The 25,728-nt window shown below is 38.8% G+C and overlaps 2 protein-coding genes across 2 annotated transcripts in view; both read right to left on the reverse strand.

Annotated features, from left to right (window-relative positions):
* khdrbs3 (KH domain containing, RNA binding, signal transduction associated 3) overlaps positions 1 to 25,728 on the reverse strand; it is a 128,004-nt gene that overhangs the window by 23,101 nt on the left and 79,175 nt on the right. The window contains exons 4-6 of the mRNA XM_088010087.1: positions 25,262 to 25,408; positions 22,185 to 22,324; positions 13,803 to 13,983 (exon numbers count right to left, since the gene is read on the reverse strand). Of these exons, the coding sequence (XP_087866213.1) occupies positions 13,803 to 13,983; positions 22,185 to 22,324; positions 25,262 to 25,408 (468 nt within the window). The remainder of the gene's footprint in view (positions 1 to 13,802; positions 13,984 to 22,184; positions 22,325 to 25,261; positions 25,409 to 25,728) is intronic.
* On the reverse strand, positions 2,832 to 11,100 carry LOC148156366 (pogo transposable element with KRAB domain). Its single transcript, XM_088009923.1, has 2 exons — positions 11,083 to 11,100; positions 2,832 to 4,121 (listed from the first exon to the last, which is right to left on the reverse strand). Exons 1-2 carry the CDS (start codon positions 11,098 to 11,100, stop codon positions 2,832 to 2,834), a joined length of 1,308 nt encoding a protein of 435 aa, XP_087866049.1.

The raw sequence follows: 25,728 nt of genomic DNA on the forward strand, positions 1-25,728 counted from the left end.
ATCAATATAATAAAAGTTCTAGTGTCTGCTAAATAAGCAAGTCAGTGAATAACTAGCACATAAAATCACTCACAATTGACCAGCGAGCCTTGAGAAGTGGCCAAAGTTCTGTATGGAAATAGACTACTTTAAAAAATGCAACAGTAATGTCACGTTTCTACAGCTCATTAGATGTAAAAGTTATTCTGCTTCATTACCTTATCCTTACATAAAGAGGCTTTAAGACAGACAATTAGTGACAACATATGACGTTTCCAGTCTGTCCAAACAATAAGTGAGAGCAAACTTTACAAAGACAATCGCAAAGTTTAACAACCGTGCTCCTTGGCTGCAGATGTACGTCAGTCGATGTGTTAAACTCAACATCAAACGTCTGATTGTATTTAAAAGTCAGCGTTCGGGTGCTTAATGACGCTCTGTCATAAAAACGGACGAGCTGAAAAGGTGGGGCTAATTAAAAATAATGAGCTGCGTGGGCTGAAGTCAGTCCACCAACCTGAGCCACTCGTATCAGGAACCTTCATCTCAGCTCTAATGGCAAGCTATTTCAAGTTTGTGGTCCGAGTATCAGGTCATCGGCGGGGATCCAGCAGGGGTCCTGCGACAAAGGTAGTGTTTCTACGCCTTCAGACTGCCAGCTTTCATTTGATTTTAAATTGGACGCAATGAAATCAATTTCCCACAGCAGCAAAAAATCAAAACAAAAAAAAAAGAAAAAACACAAACCTAATCAAATGTGACTGTTTCATATGTGCGTTATTACATTCCTGTGCAGCGAGCAATGTCTTTGTAATTTACTGAAATAGTGTGTATTGTCACAACACAAACTTTTCTTGTTTCGTCTAATGACAGCATCATTAAGAGAAAAATGTTTAAAGGAAAGATAAAAGAAAAAACACAATTTTCGCTCATGTTTGTGTTAACCTTTAGGTACTCCATATCTATAATATGCCATATAGAAGAGTTCCTTTCTTGCAATATGACACATCACAGCTACAAACTTTAGTTTAATTGGATTTGGTTACAGACCACCACAAAGTAGCACATAACTTTAAAGTGAAAAATGATACAGGTCCAGGAGGCGACCAAGAACCCAATGGTCACTCTGTCAGACCTCTGGCTTTCCTTTGCAGAGAGAGGAGAATCTTCCAGAAGGACAACCAATGCACCACCTGTGGCCAGATAGAAGACACTCCCTAATAAAAGGCCCATGGCAAACCACCTGGAGTTTGTCTTAAAGGATTCTCAGACCAGTAGAAACAAGATACTTTGGACTGATTTTGACAAAGATTGAATTCTTTGGCATCATATTTGGAGGAAACCAGGAAGGGCTCATTGCCAGGCCAATACCATCCCCACAGTGAAGCACGATGGTGGCAGTTCATGCTATGGGGATATTTTACGGGAACTGGAAGCCGGGATAGAAGGAAAGCTGGATGCAATGGCATCCAGCTTTCCTTCTATCCCAGATTAAAATCTGCCGAGGTACATTCTTGACCTCCAACAGGGGCGATGGTTCATTCTTTAGCCGGACAATGACTCAAACCCATGACCAAGATCTCAAAGGAGTGGTTTCAGAACCACTCTAATTACTCAGTTCAAGTTGCAAAGACTAATTCTTGTTTTTACACCAACTTTATGAAGACCAAAATTATACTAAAACTATCCCATCTAGAAATGATTAACACTGACTAAAACTAAAAGGTATTTTTCATTCAAAACACTAAGACTGAGTCTAAAACTCAAATGGCTGCCAGAAAACAACATCTTGAATCAAAACAATCAAACTTTTCCCACATTGTCATACAGAAGTATTTGTGTGTAGAATTTTGAGGAAAGGTTAATTGAATAAAATTTGGAGTAAGGCTGTAACATTACAAAATGTGGAAAAAGTGAAGTAAATAGACTGAACTTATATAGCATTTTTCAATCAATTTGACCACTCAAAGCGCTTTACACTAGAGTCACATTCACCCATTCACACACACACGCCGATACGTAGGCAGTTTGGAGTTAAGTACCTTGCCCAGGAGCACATCAACATGTGGAAGCTGGAATCGAACCTGGAATCGAATCTACAACCTTCCGATCACAAGACAACTACTCTACCCACAAAACTCTCCAGATACATGATACATTGAAATTTGTCATTGCAAAGTGACAAAATGAGAAAGTTCAAGGGGTGTAAATACTTTTTGCAAGGTTTAATTCATAATGAAGGGGATTTTTGCAACTTAATCTTGACATTTCAAATTATTTTATTTACCGTATTTTCCGCACTATAAGGCGCACTGCATTATAAGGTGCACCTTCAATGAATGACATATTTTAAAACTTTTTCCATATATAGGGCGCACCGCATTATAAGGCGCTACCTTATACATCCATTAGACAGTGCTGCGCTAAAGGGAATGTCAACAAAACAGGCAGGTCAGTCAAACTTTATTATGAATAAACACCTGTTTTATTATTTTCTCCGAGGTAAAATATTAATATTTTTGTGACACAGTTTATCTTTTAACAACAGCAAGGTATAACATGTAGTGCAACATTTGTATCACATAGTGGAGTGGAACGTTTCCTCCATTCAGTAAACACGTAAAAAACATTCTGATGCTGTTACGGTAAATTAAATGTTAGTGCAATCACAATATAGTAACACACGTAATAGTGCAAAGCAATAACAATAATAACTCAAATAATAACTCTAAAGCAAGAGCATAATAGGCTATCTCAATGTTGTTCACGTTAATGCCCATATTTACAATATGACCAACCTTGTTCAACTGTAAACACACAAAAAACAAACATGTAAAGTTCACGTTATCAGTTCATTCCTCATCTACGAATCCCTCGAATTCTTCTTCTTCGGTGTCGGAATTGAACAGCTGGGCTAATGCGGCATCCAACACGCCCGGCTCCGTCTCATCAAAGTCGTCATTAACCGAGTCAGTGTCTCTGTTGTTGTCTGTCAGCTCAGTGACAATTCCTGCCTTCTTGAAAGCTCGGACCACTGTTGAGTCTGATATATCAGCCCAGGCATTTACGATCCACTGGCAGATAGTGGCGTATGTCGCCCGGCGCTGTCTCCCCGTCTTGGTGAAAGTGTGTTCGCCTTCTGTCATCCACTGCTCCCACGCAGTTCGCAGTCTCGCTTTGAAAGCTCTGTTGATGCCAACATCTAGCGGCTGGAGTTCTTTTGTCAATCCACCCGGAATGACGGCTAGCACTGAATTAGTGCGCTTCACTTGTTTTTTAACGTTATCAGTGATATGTGAGCGCATGGAGTCGTAGATCAATAGGGACGGAGCTGTGTGAAAAAAGCCACCCGGTCTCTTCACATAAATTTCTCTCAACCATTCACTCATCTTTTCTTCATCCATCCATCCCTTCGAGTTAGCTTTGATGACGACGCCGGCTGGAAAGTTTTCTTTTGGCAAAGTCTTCCTCTTGAAAATAACCATAGGTGGAAGTTTCTGGCCATCAGCCTGGCAGGCGAGAACTACAGTGAAGGATGATTTCTCATTCCCTGTGGTGCGAACATTCACCGTACGTGCTCCAGTTTTATCCACAGTGCGGTTCACAGAAATATCAAAAGTAAGTGGAACCTCGTCCATATTGATGATATGCTCTGGCCGGATCTTTTTTTCAGTAATCTTGTTTCTGCAGTATGTGCGGAAATTGGCCAGCTTTTCTTGGTAGTGAGCTGGCAGTTGCTGTGAAACAGTAGTTCGTGTGCGGATGGAGAGATTACGTCTTTTCATAAACCGAAAACACCAAGAAGGACCGCCTCTAAAATCATTGATGTTAAGTTCTCGTGCTAGCGCTGTTGCCTTCAATCGAATAGTGATTGTACTGACACTTCTTGCTGCTCTTTGCTCAACAACCCACTGTTCAAGTTTGTCCTCTAACTGTGGCCATCTTGCTTTGTTCCCGCGGAAACTCTGTTTCGTCTTCTTTACTTGGCGCAGCTCATCCTCTTGCTTCCTCCACTTCCGCACCATTGATTCGTTAATGTTGAACTCTCTCGCTGCTGCTCTATTCCCGTGTTCTACTGCGTGACTGATCGCGTTGGTCTTTACAAAAACACGCAAATGGAAATGAAATGCCGTTTTATATAGCTATCCCAGTATGCACCGCGCTCTACTTCTTCTACGGGGAAAATGGAGTCGTCTTACCGTAGTTGCCAGACCTGTTGCGGCTCAATATTGATCCATATATAATGCGCACCGGATTATAAGGCGCATGATCAGCTTTTGAAAAAAATTAAGGCTTTTATGTGCGCCTTATAGTGCGGAAAATACGGTACTTATAGCCATGTTCTACAATTGATTAAACATATGTCTCTCCTTAGAAGTGAGTGTTAGGGAATTTCTTCTACACAGAATAAGCTGCAATGTATTTATGTAGGGCTTTTACACAAAGAGCATTTAGATTAGCATTTCATTTATCCATTCAGTGACATGCTTACTGTGTTTGGTGGCAAGCTGCCACACACAACACTGCAGAAGCCCCGGGTTATTGAGGTTCGCCGTTTTTCTCAAGGACACTTTGACATGAGGACAGGAGCGGGGATTAAGACAGCAAACATCATCCGCCCGCTTTCATGTGTGCGTCTAGGTTTTATGAGTTTAGTCTGGGTGTCAAATCAACAGCTGCAGAGGTACAAGCACACATCTTCATAGCTGGGTATCAGAACATGAGCAAATCAGAATCACTTACACATGACACAACAAGAAAAAAAAAGGTTTTACTGCTACAGGGTGAATTTATGTTCCATAACAAGCCACGGTCCAGAATTTTGACATGAGTTTAGTTAACATTACGAGATGAGAATATGATTTTATCTCAACATTAGCAAAGCATTTTGGTAGTAAAAGACATCCACATTTCCAACTGGTAGTCGTGACCCATTGAGCTAAACTGGGCGATATTATGTTAAGTTCTTTAATGATTTTTATTCTTTACATTCCTACAGTCGTTTGTAAGGCCTTCTTTTTTTTAGGTCTGGTTGGGATTTATATTTTAATTTACCTCCTGTAAGGTTGTTAGCACCTTAAAAGTCAATGAGGCCATACGTGTCATTGACTTACCCAGCCGCCATGTGAGTGATAGAACCTCCAGTGTCCGGATTCAGTCACCTTCTAATATCCATGTTGAAGCGAGGTTACTCAGCTTTTACAAATGTGTCATATTTTACTCAAAAGCAGTAAAATAAATAAATAAGAAAACCACAAGTCAGCTGAGCTCAGATCACCGTTTCACTAATGTTTGTCAAAAAAGAGGAATGCATGAATTCTACCATATGGCGCATTGCAAGAGAATTCACACTGCATGACGTTTTTTGACATTGACGCAACCATAAACTTCAACATAAGTTTGAGTTATTATCCTGTGGCTCGCCTACAAAAAAAGCCAGACTTGAAGTGATTGGAGTGGCTCTGAAAGCCATTCTGTTAGTCTTGCCACTGATCCTCAATTAGCATCTATGGTGCTAATTACTAAGATGGTTTCCACTCTGTGAATATATCCATATTAAAATGTATTTGGTGTTTTAACTATGAAAACAGGCAGGTTTTAGAGGAAGTATCAAGTATGGAGAATTTAACTATTTGTGAGCGTTTGTGTATCCTAATCTCCACAAATACTGGGAGTCCACAGTAGTATATACACAAGAAGGTTTGCATCGGGATTAGTCTGCCACTGTCTAGCAGCCAAAGTGTGAACAACACTTGGTTGGGATTTTTCCACTGTTATGCCAACACATGGGACGCGATGGCAACAAAAGTTGAACATTTTTCAACTTTCTTGTGTCATGTTGCTAGCCCGCATGTGCACAAATTTTGCATGCATGAATCTCGCTGGTTGAATGGCTGGAGCAGGGCAAGCGATTGTCACCTCATCGCACAAGTTTCACAGGAAGTGAATGGAAAGGGAGCGAAGTGTCGAGCCCATTAAGCTGCATTTGAAATACTGTGATTCTAAACCAGTATGGACCAAAAAGAAACATATTGTCATCAATGAAATAATCTATGTCTTTGAGACTGTATGGTTTGTTTACTTACCGTTATGAACATATGCCAATTTTTAACATGCCTACATTTTTTTTTAGAAAAGCATAAATAACCTCAGGCTGTGAGGGAGTAAGATTTATTTTAACAATACTGTATTGTAGTATATTAGTATATTGTCGTGTTCCTCAATGCATATGCCATTTAAACATAGCCGGCACAAGCTATTCAAGTGTTGGTTAGGCAGGTAGACATCCTAATAAATTTTTAGTGCAAGGCAAGGTTCATTACTGGTATCCAAGCGCTCTTTTCGTCTCACTGGTTACTCAATCTGAGTTCTGTCCAGTTGCATTGGAAGAGGGTAGCTTGCATTAAGTGCCACATTAAACTTTAACAATGGTATGTTATTGCCATTTGTGTGAGCAGCTACTCTATAATTGAGTTACAAGCAAGCTGAGTAGAGACACATGGCTGCTTTATAAATCACAGTGGCACATTCAAAGTTTTTCTTTCGCCTTTCCACGGCGTGGAAAAAGTCAATTTTAAAATAGAGCGCAGACAACAGCCGCGGCGCAAGCCAAGCTATTATAACATCTGATGTGTTTGCATTGGGACACCATTTACTCAAAATATCTCGGAGCAACAGCAATGTGTTTCCAGCACTAAAGAGGATTATTGTGACAGTGAGAGGGTTGAGGGGAGGGGTTGATGAGACAGAGAGGGGAGAAGGAGAGCAGCCCCTAAGTGACTCTTTCATTTGTATGCCAGTGCATGGCTGAGAGGCGTGTTGTTAAAAGATAAGAACTGGCCTCTGAGGCCGCTGAAGACTAGCAGAGGGTCTGGCACCGCATGTTACAACAGCAGTATCACAGCCGGTCCACTGTGCTCTACAATACCGCTGTAACAGATAGGATGCCACTGACACTCGGCGCGGGCTTTTCAGGCGCTGGATTTGTTCCCTGTAGCCTGTGCTAAATCCAAATGAGTTCAGCAACTCACTGTCCTCACATCATAGATGTATTATTATGAACCGCACACGCTTGGTAGTCGGTGATAAAAGCTCAAAAAGGGAAGACGGGGGGTTCAATTGCAAACAAAGTGAGCAAATTAATCAAATGAAAAGGAGAAGGAGAGAGCTGTACGTCCCAGATGACTAAATAATGACACCATCTGCGCAAAGAGAAATGTCTTAACTCGCTACAGCTCTGCTAAACAGAGCTCTTAGCTACTTAAGGACAAGGGCAGGACAACCCTCATGAGATACTGCTCTGTGGAGAACAAATAATCCAGCAGTTTCTTGCCTCAGCCATCAATCTTGATCTACATTTTCCCCACAGTAGCTACGTGTCATTTATTCGGCTCGTCTTGCCAATGCATTTCAAAAAGCTGAACAGGCTGGAATTTGCTTGAGCTTTCCTGCTGTAGGGGTAGAAATAATACCCACGCCAAGAGACCGCGGAGGGCAAAAAGCCGGCCCCATGCATCAAGCTGAAATATCGCTTCCCTGCGTTATGCTTGACAAATGTCTTTCCCCCTGCTATTTTACTGCCTTTTGCTTTTGATGTTAGTTGGGTTGTAAATAAAGTCTCCTGATATCTGCCAAGTATTAATCCATGTCATTAATGAATTAGCCCTGCAGAAAAGCATCTGCACACTGAAAGGCATCAATCATCACCTTCTGTCTTGCGTTGTGAATCTTTAGGGAGGCCTGGGGGCTAGCCAAGCTGACATAGTCAATGAGGAAAGAGCATTCCCACCAACACCTGTGCATAGATTACATTTGGCAGTTGGAAGAAGTATTAGAAAGTTTGAAGGGGTGTAACTATTACAAATAAGGCTAGTGTAGTACCCTAGGTCTTGGGGTCTCTATGACAGCCATTAGACATGTTTCTGGCAGGAAAGTAGTGTCTAATCAGAAACTGTAGCTTGTCAAGATTTAGGAGCTTTATCTGGAACTACACTGTGGTGTGATGAGATCAAAAGTCCTTTAGATCATACTTGTCAATCTGTGAAGTACATTCTTTATAGAACCAACACTGATTGGTAGTGAGGGGGTTTAGCAAGATCTTTTAGTTTTCTGATTCCTCCTCAGCCGCTCGTTACACACTCGTAACAAGCATAAAGCCAAGGGCAAGGAGGGATTTGCTGAACATACACAGCAAAGACAGCAGGAGCAGAAGCACAGTCCGCAGGTGCAAGGAGAGCAGAACCACCTGATGAGCTTTCAGGGTCGGTCTAATCTTGGAAATAGGTTATCTGCCAGACCCTGATGCAGATAACAACATGCTGAGGATGGCAGACAACCTTTCTTGTATTTTAGCAAAATACTCAGGCCTCTGCAGAACCTAATGGCAGGAGGGTCTATCAGGGTTTCCCCCAGAAAACTTGCTAAGCCCGGTGGTGGGGGCATCGAGTCGGTCCACCGGGTGGTTCACCGTGTTATGTTAAAAGATGTTAAGTTGACAGGAAATGTAAAAGTATTAATGTGTAATTATGTTACGGGAAAAGACCTCGAGTGAAATGCTATTTAAACCCACAACTAGTCTAAAAACAATAAATTTGCACTTCTGTTTAACCCAAATTAAGTCAGCAGCTCCATCAGGCCCCCAAGAGCTTCAGGGGCCCCATAAACGCTAATATTTTAAAACAGACCACAGATAAATAAATGTAACACTTGTTTATTGAGATGATCAATGCTGTTAAATTTGATTAAATTGTTTAGGCATACATAAATTAAATTATTTTAAATTGTTTAACATTTAAATACAAGATTTTAAGGAGCTGGGAAGTTTACTTTGTAAAACTTCAAAGAACAATATTCATAGTTAGATTGTTTTGTTACCATAGCAACAATCTGATGCTGTGAGTTTAATCTTTGAATTTACAAATACAAATTAGTAAACTATGATCATAACTTATTGCTTTTTAGGCTGGCCAATTAAACTACTCCCTTCTCCCATATTTCACTAAATCTAACACCGAAGCTGTTAGAGGTGCTGATATTTTTAGCAACAAAAGGGGCCCCTAAGTCAGATTCTGCTCCAGCCCTCATACAGCCTTGGACCGGCCCTGAATGATCAGTTAAATCTGCTGCACTACGCAGAAATGCGCAACAAACGGGAGATTTAATTCAATGCTGCTAATGTGGCTTTAGTAGCTCTTCCATTTCGTGTCTGTTGAGTTTTTAATAAGCGTCACAGAAACTATTCCGGTTGGTCGAGTTTATGGGACGAGTTTCTCAGATCTCCGTGCGGCCCCGTATTAACTCTAAGTAGACACGCATTTGATATGGTGTGATGCATCGTGTAACCGGAAAAATAATACTAATAATAATAATAAAATAATATAAAATCAGCGTGATTCGTGACTCCGAGGAGAGCGCGAAAGCTCCTCACCGAGCTGAACCTGCATGATCAGGTTAGCGCTGCTCGTTATCCACAAACTCTCCGGCCAACCGGGACCACAGACATAAACTTTACAGGGAAGACAGACACAGAGCCACACGGTGGGCAGCGTGTTGAGATGTAAATGCCGCATATAATTGTTCGTTCACAAAGATAAATCATTCTCACCGCTCCGCAACGCGCCTCTGAATTCGCTACAAGTTATTCCTGCGGTTCACATTGAGCTGCGCAACCAGAGCTAACGCGGCGGGTTTTAAACTCTTACCTAGAGTTCTCCAAAGGATCGTAATTCCGCACAGTAAGTTGATGTAAATATCCATACAGGTCAGCCTGTGTCCAGTTTGAGTGAAAGGAGGCGGCAGCGCGCGAGGCAAAGCGCAGAGGCGCCAGCGGTGTGATTGGTCCACGCTGTCGGGTTTAAATGCATAAACTATAAACCTATCTATTACAAACCTGTCCTTAAGGATAAATCTGCTCTGCTAGTGAAATGCTAAGAGCAAAAGAGACGCTTGCAGCCTGGCTTTAAAAAACAAACAAACAAACAAACAAAAAAAAAACGATTTGTTTTTTTCTCCTTTCCTAAACAAGCAACGCTTAGCCTGGGGCGGGGCTAGTAAAGCATGGCGGGCCGCCAGGCTTATAATACACTGGGGGAAACCCTGGGTCTATTAATTCTGATTGTTGGGGCAAAGGTGTGTCTAAAAGCTGCAGTTCATTGACTCTTGAGAACTAGAGTTAGAGAAACCTGATCTAGTCAGTGTTCAGACTGCCCAGAGTTTTCTAGCATTAAGAAAGTAATTTAACATTGTGGTTGATTGCATGAATCAAACTCTTGCTTATAGTAGTCTGTAGAAGAGAAAAGTCCCTTTTTTTGACAAAAACTGTCGTAGTTCTTAGTTTTTCTCACCAAATGTAGCATAACAAAAAGTTAGACAGATTTCTATAGGAGATTATATTGCCTTCATCTTTGACTTTCTTTCAACAGTCTGAACTAAGATAGCCACCATGTTGGTTCCAAGTCAGTCTCTAATTACGAACAATTAACTTTCATTTCACTAGTGAATAAATAAGTGTTTGGTCAAGAAAACTGGCCAAGAGTCCAATCTAGAAATGGCTTACCCCAACAGGATCACAGAGAGACCTAAGAAGAACAAGTATTAGGTTTACAATGGTTACAATGGTTTCTGCACTTTGGAACAGAGGAGCAGCTGATCAATGAGTCTCACACAATCGGTCACATTGGTAGAAAGTGTAAAACACAATTTGGAGGCAGGCAAGATAAATATTAAACTGTCTGGCATCCAAAGTGAGGTTAGGGTTAGGTCAACAAGAGTGAAGATTTATCATATGTATAAGGAAAATGTGTATTCCAACTTGTTTTTTATTAGAATTTAGGTTATCATTACTTACTCCTGGAGTGAAACTGAAAATCCTGAGAATATCCTTTCACATTTCATGGCTGATTCATCAACATAACTTTGAAAGGTTGTATTAAAAAGATCTGTAATGAAAGCATTAGGAAATTGTTGAAGTGGCTAAGCTCTAGTAGAAAATCCTGATAAAAAATAATTAATTCCTTTCAGGAGTTTTTACAAATCACCAGCTTTTGTCCATTTTAAAAAGGTTTAAGTCTTATCTTCACTGGCTGGTCTTGCTCCCACACCCACTGGCTGCAGCTTCTTCATTACGCTATCTAACATATTTTCCTAACCATTACATCCAATATAGATTAAAATGACATCACGAACAATGTCGCTGAGAGATGAATTCAATTAACAATGTTGGGATCTGTGCAAAACAGGAGCATTGGTGGGAAGAGCTTCAGGGGGAGTAATGGATTTATGCCCCAACGTCAAGCACATTCTCACAACTCTTAGAGGATTACCATATCTGGAGGATTTAGCATAAACAATCGCAGCCCACGTGCGTCACACACTTCTCGGTTTTCTCACTCTGAGGAATTAACCTTCCATGTGAACAAAAACAAACAAACAAAAAAACAAATTACACCTACTCTATTACAGATAGCCTCTGCTCCCTTACGTCGTGTCCTATATTGACAGTTGTACAGGTAATATGTCATGCAGCCTAATTTCCAAAATGAGAATTACATCATGTTTAATCCTTCTTCAACAGGATTAGCAGCAGGTAAGACAGAGATCTCAAGCACCTAATGAATTACATTAAATGAGATTTGGCTGCACTCACGGTTAACCACTGTAGACTCACGGGAGCCTCCAAGTCTGGATCACAGCATAATAACATCTGACTGAGTTTAAGTGAATTAATAACCTCAAACCCATCTAGAATGTGTACCAAAAATATTCACCCAACATGATGTTTTTTGTTGCATTTATGCTTCACATTTTAATTGAATTTTACCAACACAACATAAATAAATCTCTTTTCTCAAGCAGGATGGCTTAATAAATTACACAACTATATCAACTATATCCAGCCCAGTGCAGGAATGCACCTCTCAGTCAGAAACAACCAATCAGAGCGAGGAGGAGAGTCAATTATGCTCGAGTACGCTTCTCAATGTGCTAATGGAAGAGAAATAGCTTAAACAGTTTATTAGCCATCACTGGTGGCTATGCTAACTAGCTTTAGCATTCATGGTACGCTACGTTGTGGTGAACCAGCTGTAGCTCAGCAGAGAGGAAGAGGGAGGGTGTGAGAACCGCGTAAGAAAGAATTTGTTTTTAATAAAGGTCATACTGCAGCTTTAAGAGGAAAAAGGCACTTTCACATGATTATGAGAATTTGTATTCGATGACACTGTGCAGAAAAAAAAAAAAGAATGACAGCAATAAGTATGAGAGCAGCTATTAGGCTTTGACAAATCAAGGATGGAAGAGGAATAAAGCAGCATCTCAGGAAGAGTCTATTTGTCTTCATATGATGGAGAGCCCTTGTCCTCAGATAGTGATGTATTCATACAGCACAAAACAACTCATTCAGCAAGTAATTTGCAGTGATGTGGTGAGATTTATCATGTGGCAGATGTTTTGGGGGACAGCGGGGGTCTGCCCCTCCCCCCAAGCAGACACACAGGTGCAGGTGTCAGGGGGATGCAGTTTACAACTGTGACAATGATGGCAAACAGCTGGTCCTGGAGTCGCTCCCTATGACCTCTACGCATTTGAATCACAACCCTTTGAATAAACCTGTCACATGTGGTTAGGTTTGGGCTGCCGGGGCAATTTCCCAGCGCCGGCCACCTTCTCTCTCCCTCCTGGCTGCTAAATGTGCTGCGCTGGTGCCGGTTTCTCCAGGGAAGTCGTCCTGACAGTGCAGCAGGAGACTGTTCGTGTTGCTGATGGGTTCACAGGAGAGTGCAGGTGAGGTGGAAAGCCGCATCGCCACGGCGGCTACAAAAACCACCGACACGTTCTTTATCCAACACGTTTTACCTAACAGGACAATAAGTGAAATATGGTGATGCGTTTGGGGGCATGCGCCTTTTAAATTGACCTCTGTCTGGCTCATAATAGATAACCTACAGAAAACCTTTCACCCACATTATACAGACATAGTTTCTCATAATGAGTTGTATGTAGTATGGCAGTTTCCACAATAAATCACCTCCAGCATCAAAATCATCAAAATATCAGTGCAACAAATTAATGCTTTGGTTCACTCACATGACACTGCAATGATGCCATGTCAAGAAAAAGCAGCTAAACACATCTTTACATATGTGTAGAATATGAAAATGATGATGTTGACTGTAACATCTCTCTGTTGGTGCCCAAAAAGAGGTTTTTGAACATTTTTTAACAGATCAAGTATGACAGCATACAAGAGCCGTTGCAGAGAGAGAAAAAAACAGTTAATTTCTGCCAAGAAACTCTAACCCCCATTTTTTCCAGATGCATGTTCTGGAACTAATTCTGAGTTTGACTAGATTAAATTTTGCTGGAGAAAAAAAAAACTAACTCTGAAATGTCTTATTTTAACATCCAAAACTTTCCAGAAAAAAACTGGGAAATTTCTGAGTTTGAAAAGTCAGTAACTTTACAGGCTTCCAAGATTTTTCTGGAAAGTTTTTGAGGTTAATCTAAAATTTTCAGGGTTTTTTTTCTAAGAAGTTTGTGATTTTTGAAATCCATACATTTTCAAGATTTTTCTAAAGAATTTCCGAGATTAATCTCAAAACATCTCAGTTTTTTCTTGCAAATTTCCAACTTAAGGAGCTCAGAAATTTCTGTTTTTTTTGGTCAAAATTCACTCCTCTTTTTTCTATCTACAGTGGCTCTAATTTGTTGTCATAAATAATAACTGATACTAATAAGCACTACTTTAGTAGTGAGTGATGGCACTAAAGTAGAACTAGCTGCTATTTCCCAAAATCAGAGCTTATTTTGGCTGTCAGAATACTTACATATTCACCGTATGTGTCCTGCACTATGGGTGGAGCTGCCCTGTAGCCAGCAGCTGGTGGGGCGCCTCTGGCTCTCTGGACTCCTCTTCCTCTGGAGGATGGGGCCCGGCTGGGCGGAGATCCTCGGGGCGCTGCTCCTCGGGGAACTGCTGCATGCAGCGGTGGAACTCCTCCACGACTCCTGACAAGACAGGCAGAAACCTCCATGTTTGAATAAAGAAATTAAAGATGTCAGATCAGAGAGATGATATACTCTGAACTACTGGAGAGAGGAGGAAGCAAACAGAAGCTTCCACATTAATCTGCAGCACCGTGGTGAATTCCTCTTTTAAAGCAGTGGCACAAAAATTCAACCTTTACTCAGAAAAAAAAATCTCATATTAGCAGTGGATTGTTTTTAATAAATTATAAGTGGCACAACTATTAATATTCCTAACAAGACTGTGGGAAATGAATCTTAGATCCTAGCAAGTCCAGGAAACAGCAAAAATATGTTTTCAAAAAATTTACTTAATTATTTTACCAGGAAGTTTCTTGAGATGAAGTTTATTTTTCAAAGGAGACATGGCTAAGAAGCACATCAATGTATATTGCATAAAACAATAATTCAATTCTACAGACAATTGACAAGAATAAAAGCTATGAACCAGACATCCACATCTACAGTGTGAGTGATCCATGACTGACATGACTGGGGTATGATAACCTTGTGAAAAGGTTCAAAAATCAGGGTCCTGGTGTGCTGTGGTGGCGCAGGGGTGAAGCACAAACCATTTATTGAGGCCTTAGTCCTCATGCTGGTGGTCGTGGGTTCGATTCCCAGCCTGTTGACATTTGATGCATGTCTTCCCCCTCTCTCATAACACTTTCCTGTCAAACTACTTTCAAATAAAGTAACAAAACCTTAAAAAAGGAAAATCATGGTCCTTGTGCAAAAATGAACAGTGTGAGAAATATATAAAAATATTTATTAGTCATTTGAAATGGAAATTATTATTGAAATAACATTTTACATATTAGCCTTACATATATATGCTTACTTTGACTTTCAAATGAAGAGCTACAGGAAAATTAGAATAAAACATGCTAAATTTAGTAGTTTTAAAGTTTAGGTGTTTATTGGGTTATTATTCAGGCTATCCGCACTAGCCTGAAGCATACAGCTTAACAGAAATGGGCTTGTAATGTGTCAACTTTATTTCAAAATTTTGTGAAATGATGTTGATGCCCTTGGAACTATTTCCAAAGAGCCAAACTTGTCTTTTTTATATCAAGAGAAACATGTATTTGTCTTCTTTTAGTTAGTAGCTCAGCAACATGTGAGGGAGGGGAAGCAGCTTTACTATGTCTAACAGTTTTGAAGCTATATTTCAAAACTTTTAGAAATATAGCTGACGAATTGTATAAATTCGTCAGATGAGACTAAATTTTAGCTCCAGATGGATCTGTCTTTAAACAAAAAGATGTTGACCTGAATATTTAAGGCCAATCTCAAACATGATGGATGACATAAGATGCTTTGGGTTGGTTTCCCAGGACCTTTATTTGTGCGTTTGACATCAATAACTCATTGAAATGCTGGTAAATTAAAAAAAAAAATCTGCTGGCTTCTGCAGTAAACCTAAGGTTGGTCACAACTGAGTCAAAAGGATAATGACCCACAATATTTGGGTCTGAAAACCAAATATTTCTTGACGTGTTTTTTTCCCCCCTCACTAAATAAATACACTGAATTAAAAAATGTGTTTTCTGTCAGAATGCACTACCACCTTGAGGAAAACATTTATTTCAAGACTGTTTACACATCTTTACCAGAGGTGTCAATGATTCGAAGGGATCTTAACATGGTATCCAAGGCATTAAAAGTTACAGTTATAATTAGCACATCTTCAAAATGAAATACCCACTGCGTCCCACATATTCTCGAGGACATTCTCTAATTTATCTATTTTGCTGCCTTTGCTGCCTCCTCTACTTCCACTCGTGTTAGTGATTTCCTGCTTTGGCCGGAACGACTCGACTAAATCCAGAAGCGATGAATATGATACGGTCGGCAGGCAGGTTATAGGTGTAGGAGGAGAGAAAGGAACAGCGCAGGCGGAGGGCATGTTCCTCCAGTCGAGAAAAAGTGAGTCATATCCATTACTCAAAAGCCGCCATGTCTTGTGGCTGAACTGCTTTCCTGTCTATTAAGAAAAATGTAGATGGGGAAAAAAACTGTTATTTCTATATGCTTTATGTTCGGTCTGCATCTCATGTAAAAAGTGAAGCCTTCAGTGTTGGAAAGTAACTTAAAAAGGCATCAATATCAGAACGAATTAATGCTTTATATTCAAATACAATACTATAAATGAGAATATGGTCTTTTTTACATTCCCCCTTCTTGTGTATTTTTCTGGACATTTTGTCTTAAATTCAAAATATCAGACAAAGTTAGATCGAGTAAATATAGAGAGCAATTTTAACATAATGTCATTTATTAACAGTAACAAAAATCCAACATAATAAACCTGGCTCTATGTGAAAAAGTTATTTCTGTATGTCGAATCCTTAATTGACTTCAACTAAAATAATTTTTGGGGGAAATTGAGTTCAATTTCACAACCCACAGATTACTGCCCGACCTGGAGAATAAAGAAAACATCTTAAGCAGAACCTGCATGATAACATAAAGCAGGTTTAGAGACTGATAAAAGCAATCTCTAAACCTGGATCATCAAGTCCTGGATCTTGATGATCCAGGACTTTTGTAAAAGTATTCTGTGGACTAATGAGATACAACGGGAAATGTTCCATTATACTTGGAGAAAAACTGATACTCCATCGATGGCATAATGGTTTGTTGCTGTATTAGCTTTAGCAGTGTTGGTATGAAGGTTTCCACTGTGCTTACTTATGAATACTAAGGTATACAAGGTATACTAGGTGTTTGAACTATTAAAATAGGCATTTCTTAAGCATTTCGGAGAGGGTCTTGAGTAAAATACAGTTGGGTATGGACCCTAACTTTTCTTTTCCCCTTTAAAAAACAAAAGGCAATTTTCTAATGATTTTATTTATACTCATTTCATTGTTGTCTGATGTTTAATTTGTTTGATGACCTGGATGATCTAAGTATAAAAAAGCAAAAACAAAAGACAAATCTGTAAAGGGGTGAATTATTTATTGTTGTTATTATTATTATTATTTTTATTTTTTTTCTGTCTTCGTTATTTTAGTAAACAAAATAATGTCACTCCTGGGCACAGTCTTTTAGACAAATTAAGCAGCCCAGACTAGCCTGCACTTTTAATGAAGAGAACAGCAAATGCAAACTGCTCTTTTCGGGAATCAAAGGACTCCTGACCTTGTGGTTTATTAAAACGTTGCATGAGCTCTTCGCCTCAGCTGTCTTTTGAAAGCAATCGTCTGATCTGAAGCAGCAGCAGAAAACCACCAAGGTTACCATCTAGACAAATTGCTTTCTATGTTTTCAGCTGCTCTCCATGCGTCTGCGGTGAAAGATCCCAGATTTGGGCTAGGAGGAGCTACATCGAGAAAGAGAGAAACTGATGTAATGTCTAACGGGGACGGCAGGAGATGTGGTTAAGAAAAGCAGCAGCTCCTCTTTAAAAGGAAGGACTTCCCTTTTAGTCACAGCCCCGGGAAGAAGGGCAGAGATGAGAAAGTCTGCATTCAGAGCTCTTGTCTTGATTTAAATCGTGCATTAGTGAGCGTGAAAACTTCCTGCGTGGGAGCCTGCAGGACCACAGAGTTATAACACTTAAATTAGGCATGGTAAATGGTAATTACAGCATAATTAAAAACACTGCCAATTATGCTGTAACTCAGAGCGGGACGAGCGCTCTGTCTTAGTGACCTTGTTTATCTCTAAATCATATGAGGGAGAAGTTTCTTTCATAACCAAGGAGAGCAAACAAACCCTTCTTTTTGCTTTTTTTACTTCTTCAAAGCACAGCAGCAACACAGACAGCAGAAAAATTGTTAGACTGCTTACAGAATCCGGAATTACCATGGATACATTAAGATGTGAGAGGGTGAAAACCCACAGAGAACTGTTTCGAATTCATGAAAAAGCAGGATAGTTTTCTAACTTGCATAATCAGCTGTATATTAAGGTTTATTTTTATGTCTTTTTAACTAAAAGATGAGAATTACAAGATATCGATATCAAATTGTGATGATTAGTAAACATCAGTGATACAAACTGATGCAAAGCTAGTAGTCCTGTTCCGTCAATTGTTACTTTACAAATTTTAACAAATTTTCTTTTATTTTATAAAACTGACACAAAATGGTGCATAATTGTAAAGTAGAAGGAAAACACATATTATATATATATATATATATATATATATATATATATATATATATATATATATATATATATATATATATATATATATATATATATATATATATATATATATATATATATATATATATATATATATATATATATATATATATATATATATATATATATATATATATATATATATATATATATATATATATATATGGGCTACACAGTGGCGCAGTTGGTAGAGCTGTCACCTTGCAGCAAGAAGGTTCTGGGTTCAATTCCCAGCCCCGGTCTTTCTGCATGGAGTTTGCATGTTCTCCCTGTGCATGCGTGGGTTTTCTCCAGGTTCTCCGGTTTCCTCCCACAGTCCAAAAACATGACTGTCAGGTTAATTGGCCTTTCCAAATTGCCCCTAGGTGTGAGTGTGTGTGTGCATGGTTGTTTGTCCTGTGTGTCTCTGTGTTGCCCTGCAACAGACTGGCAACCTGCCCAGGGTGTACCCCGCCTCTCGCCCGGAACATGAGCTGGAGATAGGCACCAGCACCCCTCCCGACCCCACTGAGGGACAAGGGTGACAGAAAATGGATGGATGGATATATATATATATTTTTTTAAACATTTCTTTAATGGTAAAACCATAAAGTCTAATCTTCTTTAAATTGATTTTGAAATACCCTATTGTACAGTTTTGGAAGAAACTAAGAGACCACTGCAAATTTATCAGTTTTGCAGTGGTTTTACTCTTTATATATATGTTTGAGTAAAATGAACGTTGTTCTTTTATTCTATGAACTACTGAAAATATGTCTCTAAAATTCCAATTCCAATTCTGTATTTATGTGCAGAACATAAGAAATGGTTAAAATAACAAAAAAGTACTTTCAGACCTCAAGTAATGCAAAGAAAACAAGTTCATATTCATTTAGAAACAACAACACTAGTGTTTTAACTGAGGAAGAGTTCAGAAAACAACATTTGGTGGAATAACCAGGAGATTTAGGGTTCCTTGGGGTTCAGTGCGGTTCAGTGCGGTGGGCTGAAAAAGCTGCATAGTATATTTTAAGGGTAATAAGGTATAGAGGGTTGAACATTTATAAAAAATCATACCTTTCAGATTATTTGTGAAAAAAATGTCACTATACAATAATGCACAGCATAGAAAAATGTATAGTTTTACGAATAAGCATAACTGGGAAGACATCCCAGGAATGTTGACATTTTGACTTTACATTGAGTCTCAGCTCTAGTTTTGAAGGAGGTGACGGTTGGACGCCAAAACACATAGGAAGAGTGAATCATTTCTCACACATACAAAACCTCCCACATGACGGAAGATTGTTAAATTAATCTGCCCACTCAAGTCATCGAGAACTTTGCAGTATCTATTTCAGTGTTACTGTTCATAGTTCTGATCCAGATTATGGTTTAATATCTCCTGTTGCTAACAAGCCAGTGTTTTGTTTGTTGCTGTGTCTATGATTAATTGATACAGCAGGTAAGTAAACAGAAATCATTAAACTGTGGTGTTTGGTGAGGGGAAACACATTACCAGACATCCCCAAAAGAAAGGAGAGCACAATCAATCAACCAGTCAAACATACCATCCCTTATTTTGAAAATACCAACTCTCTGTTAAGAATCAGAGCAAAAAACAAAATCAAGCACCTGGCAAACTGTTCAGTATTTTAAAATCAGACATTTGTTGGCAAATCCTCTCAATAAGATATACATTTCAGTGTTTTAATTTCTTTAATTTGGTTAGTGAAACTCTTTTGATCACTTGTGCCTCATTTCCTTTGAACATTGGCACTTTGCTCTGGATTTGAAACTTTCTGAGTTTGAGATCACAAAGTCACCCTGAAATGTAAAGAACATCTCCAACTCCGTCAATCTGAGCATTGGGGTCCCTCAAGGTTGTGTCCTCGGTCAACTGCTGTTCATACTACGAGGGAAACCTTCTATGCAATTTTTTCATTTTGCACAATGAAAAAACTGTGTAAACAAGTACTTGAAGAAAACATTTTCATTGTTTTACTTTAATACAATTGTCATATTTTAAAGTTTATGTACAGATATTGGATATGAGCGGAGACCAAGATTAATTATTTGAGGATTTTTTTGTGATTAATGTGATTTGCGTGAAAGTCAATGTAACTGCATCATAAAATAGTTTGATAATAAAAGTATTTGTAGGCTAGTTCTGCCGTAAGCTCATGCACACGTGCCTCTTCTCTTATTTTTCTTTAGTGTAGTAACAGAAAGAAGATCAGCAGCAGATATCTTAGATGTAGCATGTTCAACAGCTGACCACAGCAGGGACCTGAAATTAATAATCTCAGGGTCACGTACAGCTTGTTGAGGAAATCTGCTTTCACTCCCACTTTTATGTAAAACCATATATTCAGGGTTTATTCAGAACAGAACTCATTGCCTAAATTTATTAAATAATAAATTTAATGAAGTGGCACCAATGCGAAACGTGTCAAAGTCCAGTTTTAAATGTAAGCAGCAGAGCTTTTGTTTTGAATGCGAGCCAATCATCTCTGCCCCATACCTCCTCTTTGTGAATCCTGCTGAAGTCTGCACCCAGTCAGCACAGTCTGAAACAACACCGCTCATCTTTCTGCCTTTCAGAGGAAGCCGTTTGATGTCATTCATTATTGTAATATATGCGAAACTGCTTCTAACATTGCTCTAAACAGACAACCCTTTGTCTCAATGTTTTTTAGCCGCTTTTTCCAATTAAAGGAGTTATGACACACTTCTTTCTCAATTTAGACTGACAGTATTGATAGATTGGTATAGGGATCATGGAGTCATTGTTAAAATAGCCATTATGAACTTGCAGAGATAAAATTATTTCATATTCACAGAAACACAGCAAATGTCAGAAAATCAGATGTAGATGAACAGAGTTATTATTTTACACAAGAATTTGGAGGGTACTTTCATAATGGGTCTCCACAAAATGCATATGCATTGGTGAAACAAAGACTAAATGCGTTGTCTATTAGACTGATGAATATTGGTGTGTGTGTGTGTGTGTGTGTGTGTGTGTGTGTGTGTGTGTGTGTGTGTGTGTGTGTATATATATATATATATATATATATATATATATAATTTTTATAATGTCCAACCAGCCAGACATTGTTGCCAATAATGAAAACATCATGAAAAAGGAACATGAGAGACAGGAGAAATACCAAGGGCTCTAGTGGCAAATTGGGCATCTTCTAAAGAAAATTGCTTGGAGTGGATTTCATTTGTGCAGTAAAGGCAGTTCTATACCACTACATTTTCAAACGGGGGGGGGGGGGTAGTTGGGGAAAAAAAAAATCTGTGAGTAAAAGTTTGGAAATTTTATGCAAGGGAAGGCTGGAAGGCAAAAACTTGTTTTCTTAACAACAGCCATACCTTTGCTTTTATTACTGCCCTGGTAAAACAAAGATATCCAAACAATTACAACAATTCCAGAAATCTAGTGCAGCTAGATCTTAAGTATGGGAGTGAGGACACAGGAATGTGCTTAAATCCAAGATTTATAAATTCCTTAAAAAATACTTTTCATAATCTTGATTATTTCTAAATCTGGGACTCATTTTACATCAAAATAAAATAGAAAAAACATTTGTACAACATTGCCTTTTAGTGCCCAGCAAATGTATTCACACTTCCAATGACATAATTTTAGTGGGATTTCTTGTGGCACAACAATGCAATGTAACACATAAGTACGAAGTAGGAGGAAAATATTTTGTATTTTTTCCACAACATTTAGCAACTCAACTTCCTGAAGTCAATACTTTGTAGATCCACCTTTTAATTGCTTTCCTCTTTCTGTCCTCAGGAAGTCAAAAATGATTCAATCAAATGATTTAATGCATGTTCAGATTTACAATGTAATAGATTCATACACAACTTATGAAAGAATGTATGTACAGATCATTTCAGATACTTTTTATAGTTTTTACATTTACACCAACTTGTGTTTCCCAGTAGCTCCTTAATTGTAAAAACACATTTCCTAGCTGAAGCCAGGAGAACATGCATCCAGATGTACATTTGGAACAGATTACCTTGGAGGTCCTGGAACAGGTGTCCCCCTGCCACGGGCTGCCGACTTGCCCCTGACCGACGGCACCTTGGCATCCTCGGAGCCGCCGTTCAGGTATGTGAGCTCCTGCAGCTGGGCTTGTCTGATCTCATCATTGTAGTCCTGCACACACCAGAGAGCTACACATAAACACATGCACACACACACAGCGACGGCAACAGACTCGCTTTCAATTACACTGTATTAAATTACGTCCTTTATCTCCAGGGCTACAGCTCTGGGAATATCTAATTAATGTACTTTACAGTACTGCCGTGACTGCTGTTCCTGAAGCAACAAAACATTCAGATCTCCTGCTGATAAAACCTTAGGACCCCATTTAGCTTCATCTTTTCACGCTGTTGTTTTTCCCCTCTAAACTAGAACACATTAATTAATATTAAAATAGGTCTTTAATCACAAAATACAGTTGTCATTTTTCAATGGATGGGTTTTTTTGGGGGGGACAGAGACAGGCAGCAACAGAGGACGGGTCATTGGTGGGGTCTGCAGGATAATAAATGAAGGTATGCAAATTATTATAGCTCTGAGCATGAGAGACATCATCAATAATAAATAGAGGAAGAGTAAATAAGTTCCATTCTGAGGTGGCTGCCAAAGGGAGGTTGTCCCAGGAAAAGAGGTTCCCTCCTGCCCTCTGAGTCTTACATCTGCACTGCACTGACGATCTTTCCTGACGTCAATTCTCTGTCTTCATGGCAATCCTCAAGTGACACAGTGTGTTTATTAGGTCCCTATGCTAACTTGGCTAATTTACCAAGTGAATACCTAATGATCATCAATCAATAAGCTAATCTTGAAACCATAAAGTTAGGAATGGGACAATACATCCAGCTTATGAAAAGTTTGCTTAGGTCATATCTTCGTGTTCTCATGTCTGTCTAAATCTTTTTTTTTTAAGTATAAATAAATTCAATTTTTGATTGCAGGTTTGAAATTTCAAACTGTGCAGCTAAGGTTTGGCCAGTCCGTGTGTTTCGTATTTGAATTTGATGTAATTATATGCAGGTAAAATTACTTGGCTTTCATTTGGCAAAGGTAGCAAGTTCCAAAGATGATCAAATATTTTGCAGTGTGTGTGTGTGTGTGTGTCTGTACTTATGTTGTCTATTTAGGACATTTTCTGATAAATTTACACACCTTCTAGATATGAATATGCCTCATCCAGGACAAAGTATTCTTTCAATGCAGTCCCCATTTTTTGAGTTGAGTGTAAGAGCTCAGTTAAGTTTAAGATTAGGTTAGAGTTAGCAATACACTGACAATGATTTGGGGTAAAAGAAGTTGTAGGGTTAGGCATAAATGGAGTAACTTAAATGGATGGAAATCAATGCAATCTCACTGTGTGTGTGTGTGTGTGTGTGTGTGTGTGTGTGTGTGTGTGTGTGTGTGTGTGTGTGTGTGTGTGTGTGTGTGTGTGTGCGTGTGTGTGTGTGTGTGTGTGTGTGTGTGTGTGTCTAAATTTACAGTATTTGTGGCAGAATTGCTCTACCCAAAAGTTAGAAAATGTAATATTCATCCATTTTGCTGCAGAATTAACTTCTTAACAACAATGCAAGCAGCAATTAAGACAGGTCATGATAATAATAAAGAGGCAAAAATGACAAAAGATAGACCAGAATAAAGGGCAAAGGCAACCAGGTAACAAATAATGATTAATGAACAAAACAAAAATTTTATAAAACTTGATTTCATAAACGTGTTAATACATCAGGAAAATAACTTTGCACTGTGAGAATTGACACACCAGTCTCTGTGGTTCCAGGTCAGTTCTATGCCCATTTACTACTCATTACCATTTTGTCCTTTTCTACATCCATGTTGAACCATTTTGTACCCATGTACTATTTTTTTGTATGTCAAGGGTTTTTATGAATTATTTAATTAATTTATCATAAAAAGGACAAAAATCACTTAACTGAATGTATTATGGCCTATTTGTATTCATTTGCCTTTGATCCATATTTGGGTCAGTTACTGTGACGAAAAACATCGTTATGGCCCAGAACCAAACCAAAATAGCTCTTTAGTTCATGGATGCTTATTGCAGCCATGAAAATCTATTTTGTTACAGAAGAGCATGAATAAATAATAATACATAACTATAAAATCAATAGTAGCAGCAGCTGTGAAATGTCCCAGGGTGTTCATTTGGTACTGGAAGAAGTTAGGTATGAATAAACCAACATGGCAAAGGAACAAAATGACCATCACTCGGGGTTAGAGCTCTGCCAGCATTTACAAGCCATTAATATTCAGTCATTTTTTTCCTTCCATGTAACCAAAATGCAGATACACCAATTAAAAGTGGTGGATATTAATTATAGACAGAGTATCATAGTCTAGCTGGAACAGAGGTTGTTTTTAGTCAACATAACAATTCAGCTCAAGAACTACTTCCTGTCTTACTTTAAACAAGAGACTCAAACATAAACACATTGTACAGGGACAAAGGATTTACTAGGGAATCACAATAACTGCTTAAACCTTATTTGAAAAGACAAAGTCACTTGCTGACAGCAACTAGACAGCTCTTCATGAGGCAGATTTCACCTCAACAAGAGATATGATGACACGTAATATCATAAAATTTTGTACTGTGAGATTTTGTTACACCCAAATTTAAAAGCCACTATGAAAACATCAGGACTGGCATTTTGTCCCCATGTTTACGAGAGGTCCCAATAATGCACTCTCAGGAGTTGCATTATAACTATTTAAGATTTTGTGTTTTTACAGTGTTAAATTTCAAAGGGTACTCCCTCAAGGAGTACCCTTTGAAACACTGCAAAATTTGTGTTTTATTATAAGGTAATACATATGTAACTAAAAAACGTTAAATTAAGTAAATAATTGTATCTCCATGATGAATAAAAACAAGAACATATACACACAAGGACTAAGTGAAAAAAAATCATTCAAATCAATCGACTGCAAATTAGTTAATTGGAACCTAAAGGAGATTGTTGAGAAGAGGAAAAATAAAAACAGAAGTGTGTTTAATGTGTGTGTGTTTCAGATATAGTGATGAGAACATACTGGAATGAGAAACTTCTTGATCTCCTCTAGAGCGTGGCCCATCCTGGCGTAGGCCTCAGCTGGCGGAGCGAATACCTCGATGAGGACATGCAAGTCTTCATTCAGATGGTGATATTTGGCCTCGCCGCTCTGCCTTAGCTCTTCTTCCTGATGGAACATGACATTATTTAGTGTAAAAAGTAATGTTAAAAAAAGATTTAATGGAACAAATTCTTGGACTTACAAACAGTACGTAAAAAGTGTCACACGGAAATATTTATAAAAAAGGATCTACGGCAGAGTTTTCTGTAATACGGCTTGATGTGTTGCAGTTACATGAGCAACAGTAAAAATACTAATGTGTGTTGTGGCAAACCTCTGCAAACAGGCAGTTCTTAACAGCTTTTCAACTGCATCTGTCATGTTTAACTGATCGCTGTCGTTGCCACAAAGCCGCCTCGCCTCATAACGGATCGTGGCGAGGAGGT

The sequence above is a fragment of the Poecilia mexicana genome, unplaced genomic scaffold (genome assembly GCF_051168715.1).
Source record: "Poecilia mexicana isolate PSO_F unplaced genomic scaffold, ASM5116871v1 scaffold_11, whole genome shotgun sequence".
NCBI classification, from domain to species: Eukaryota; Metazoa; Chordata; class Actinopteri; order Cyprinodontiformes; family Poeciliidae; genus Poecilia; species Poecilia mexicana.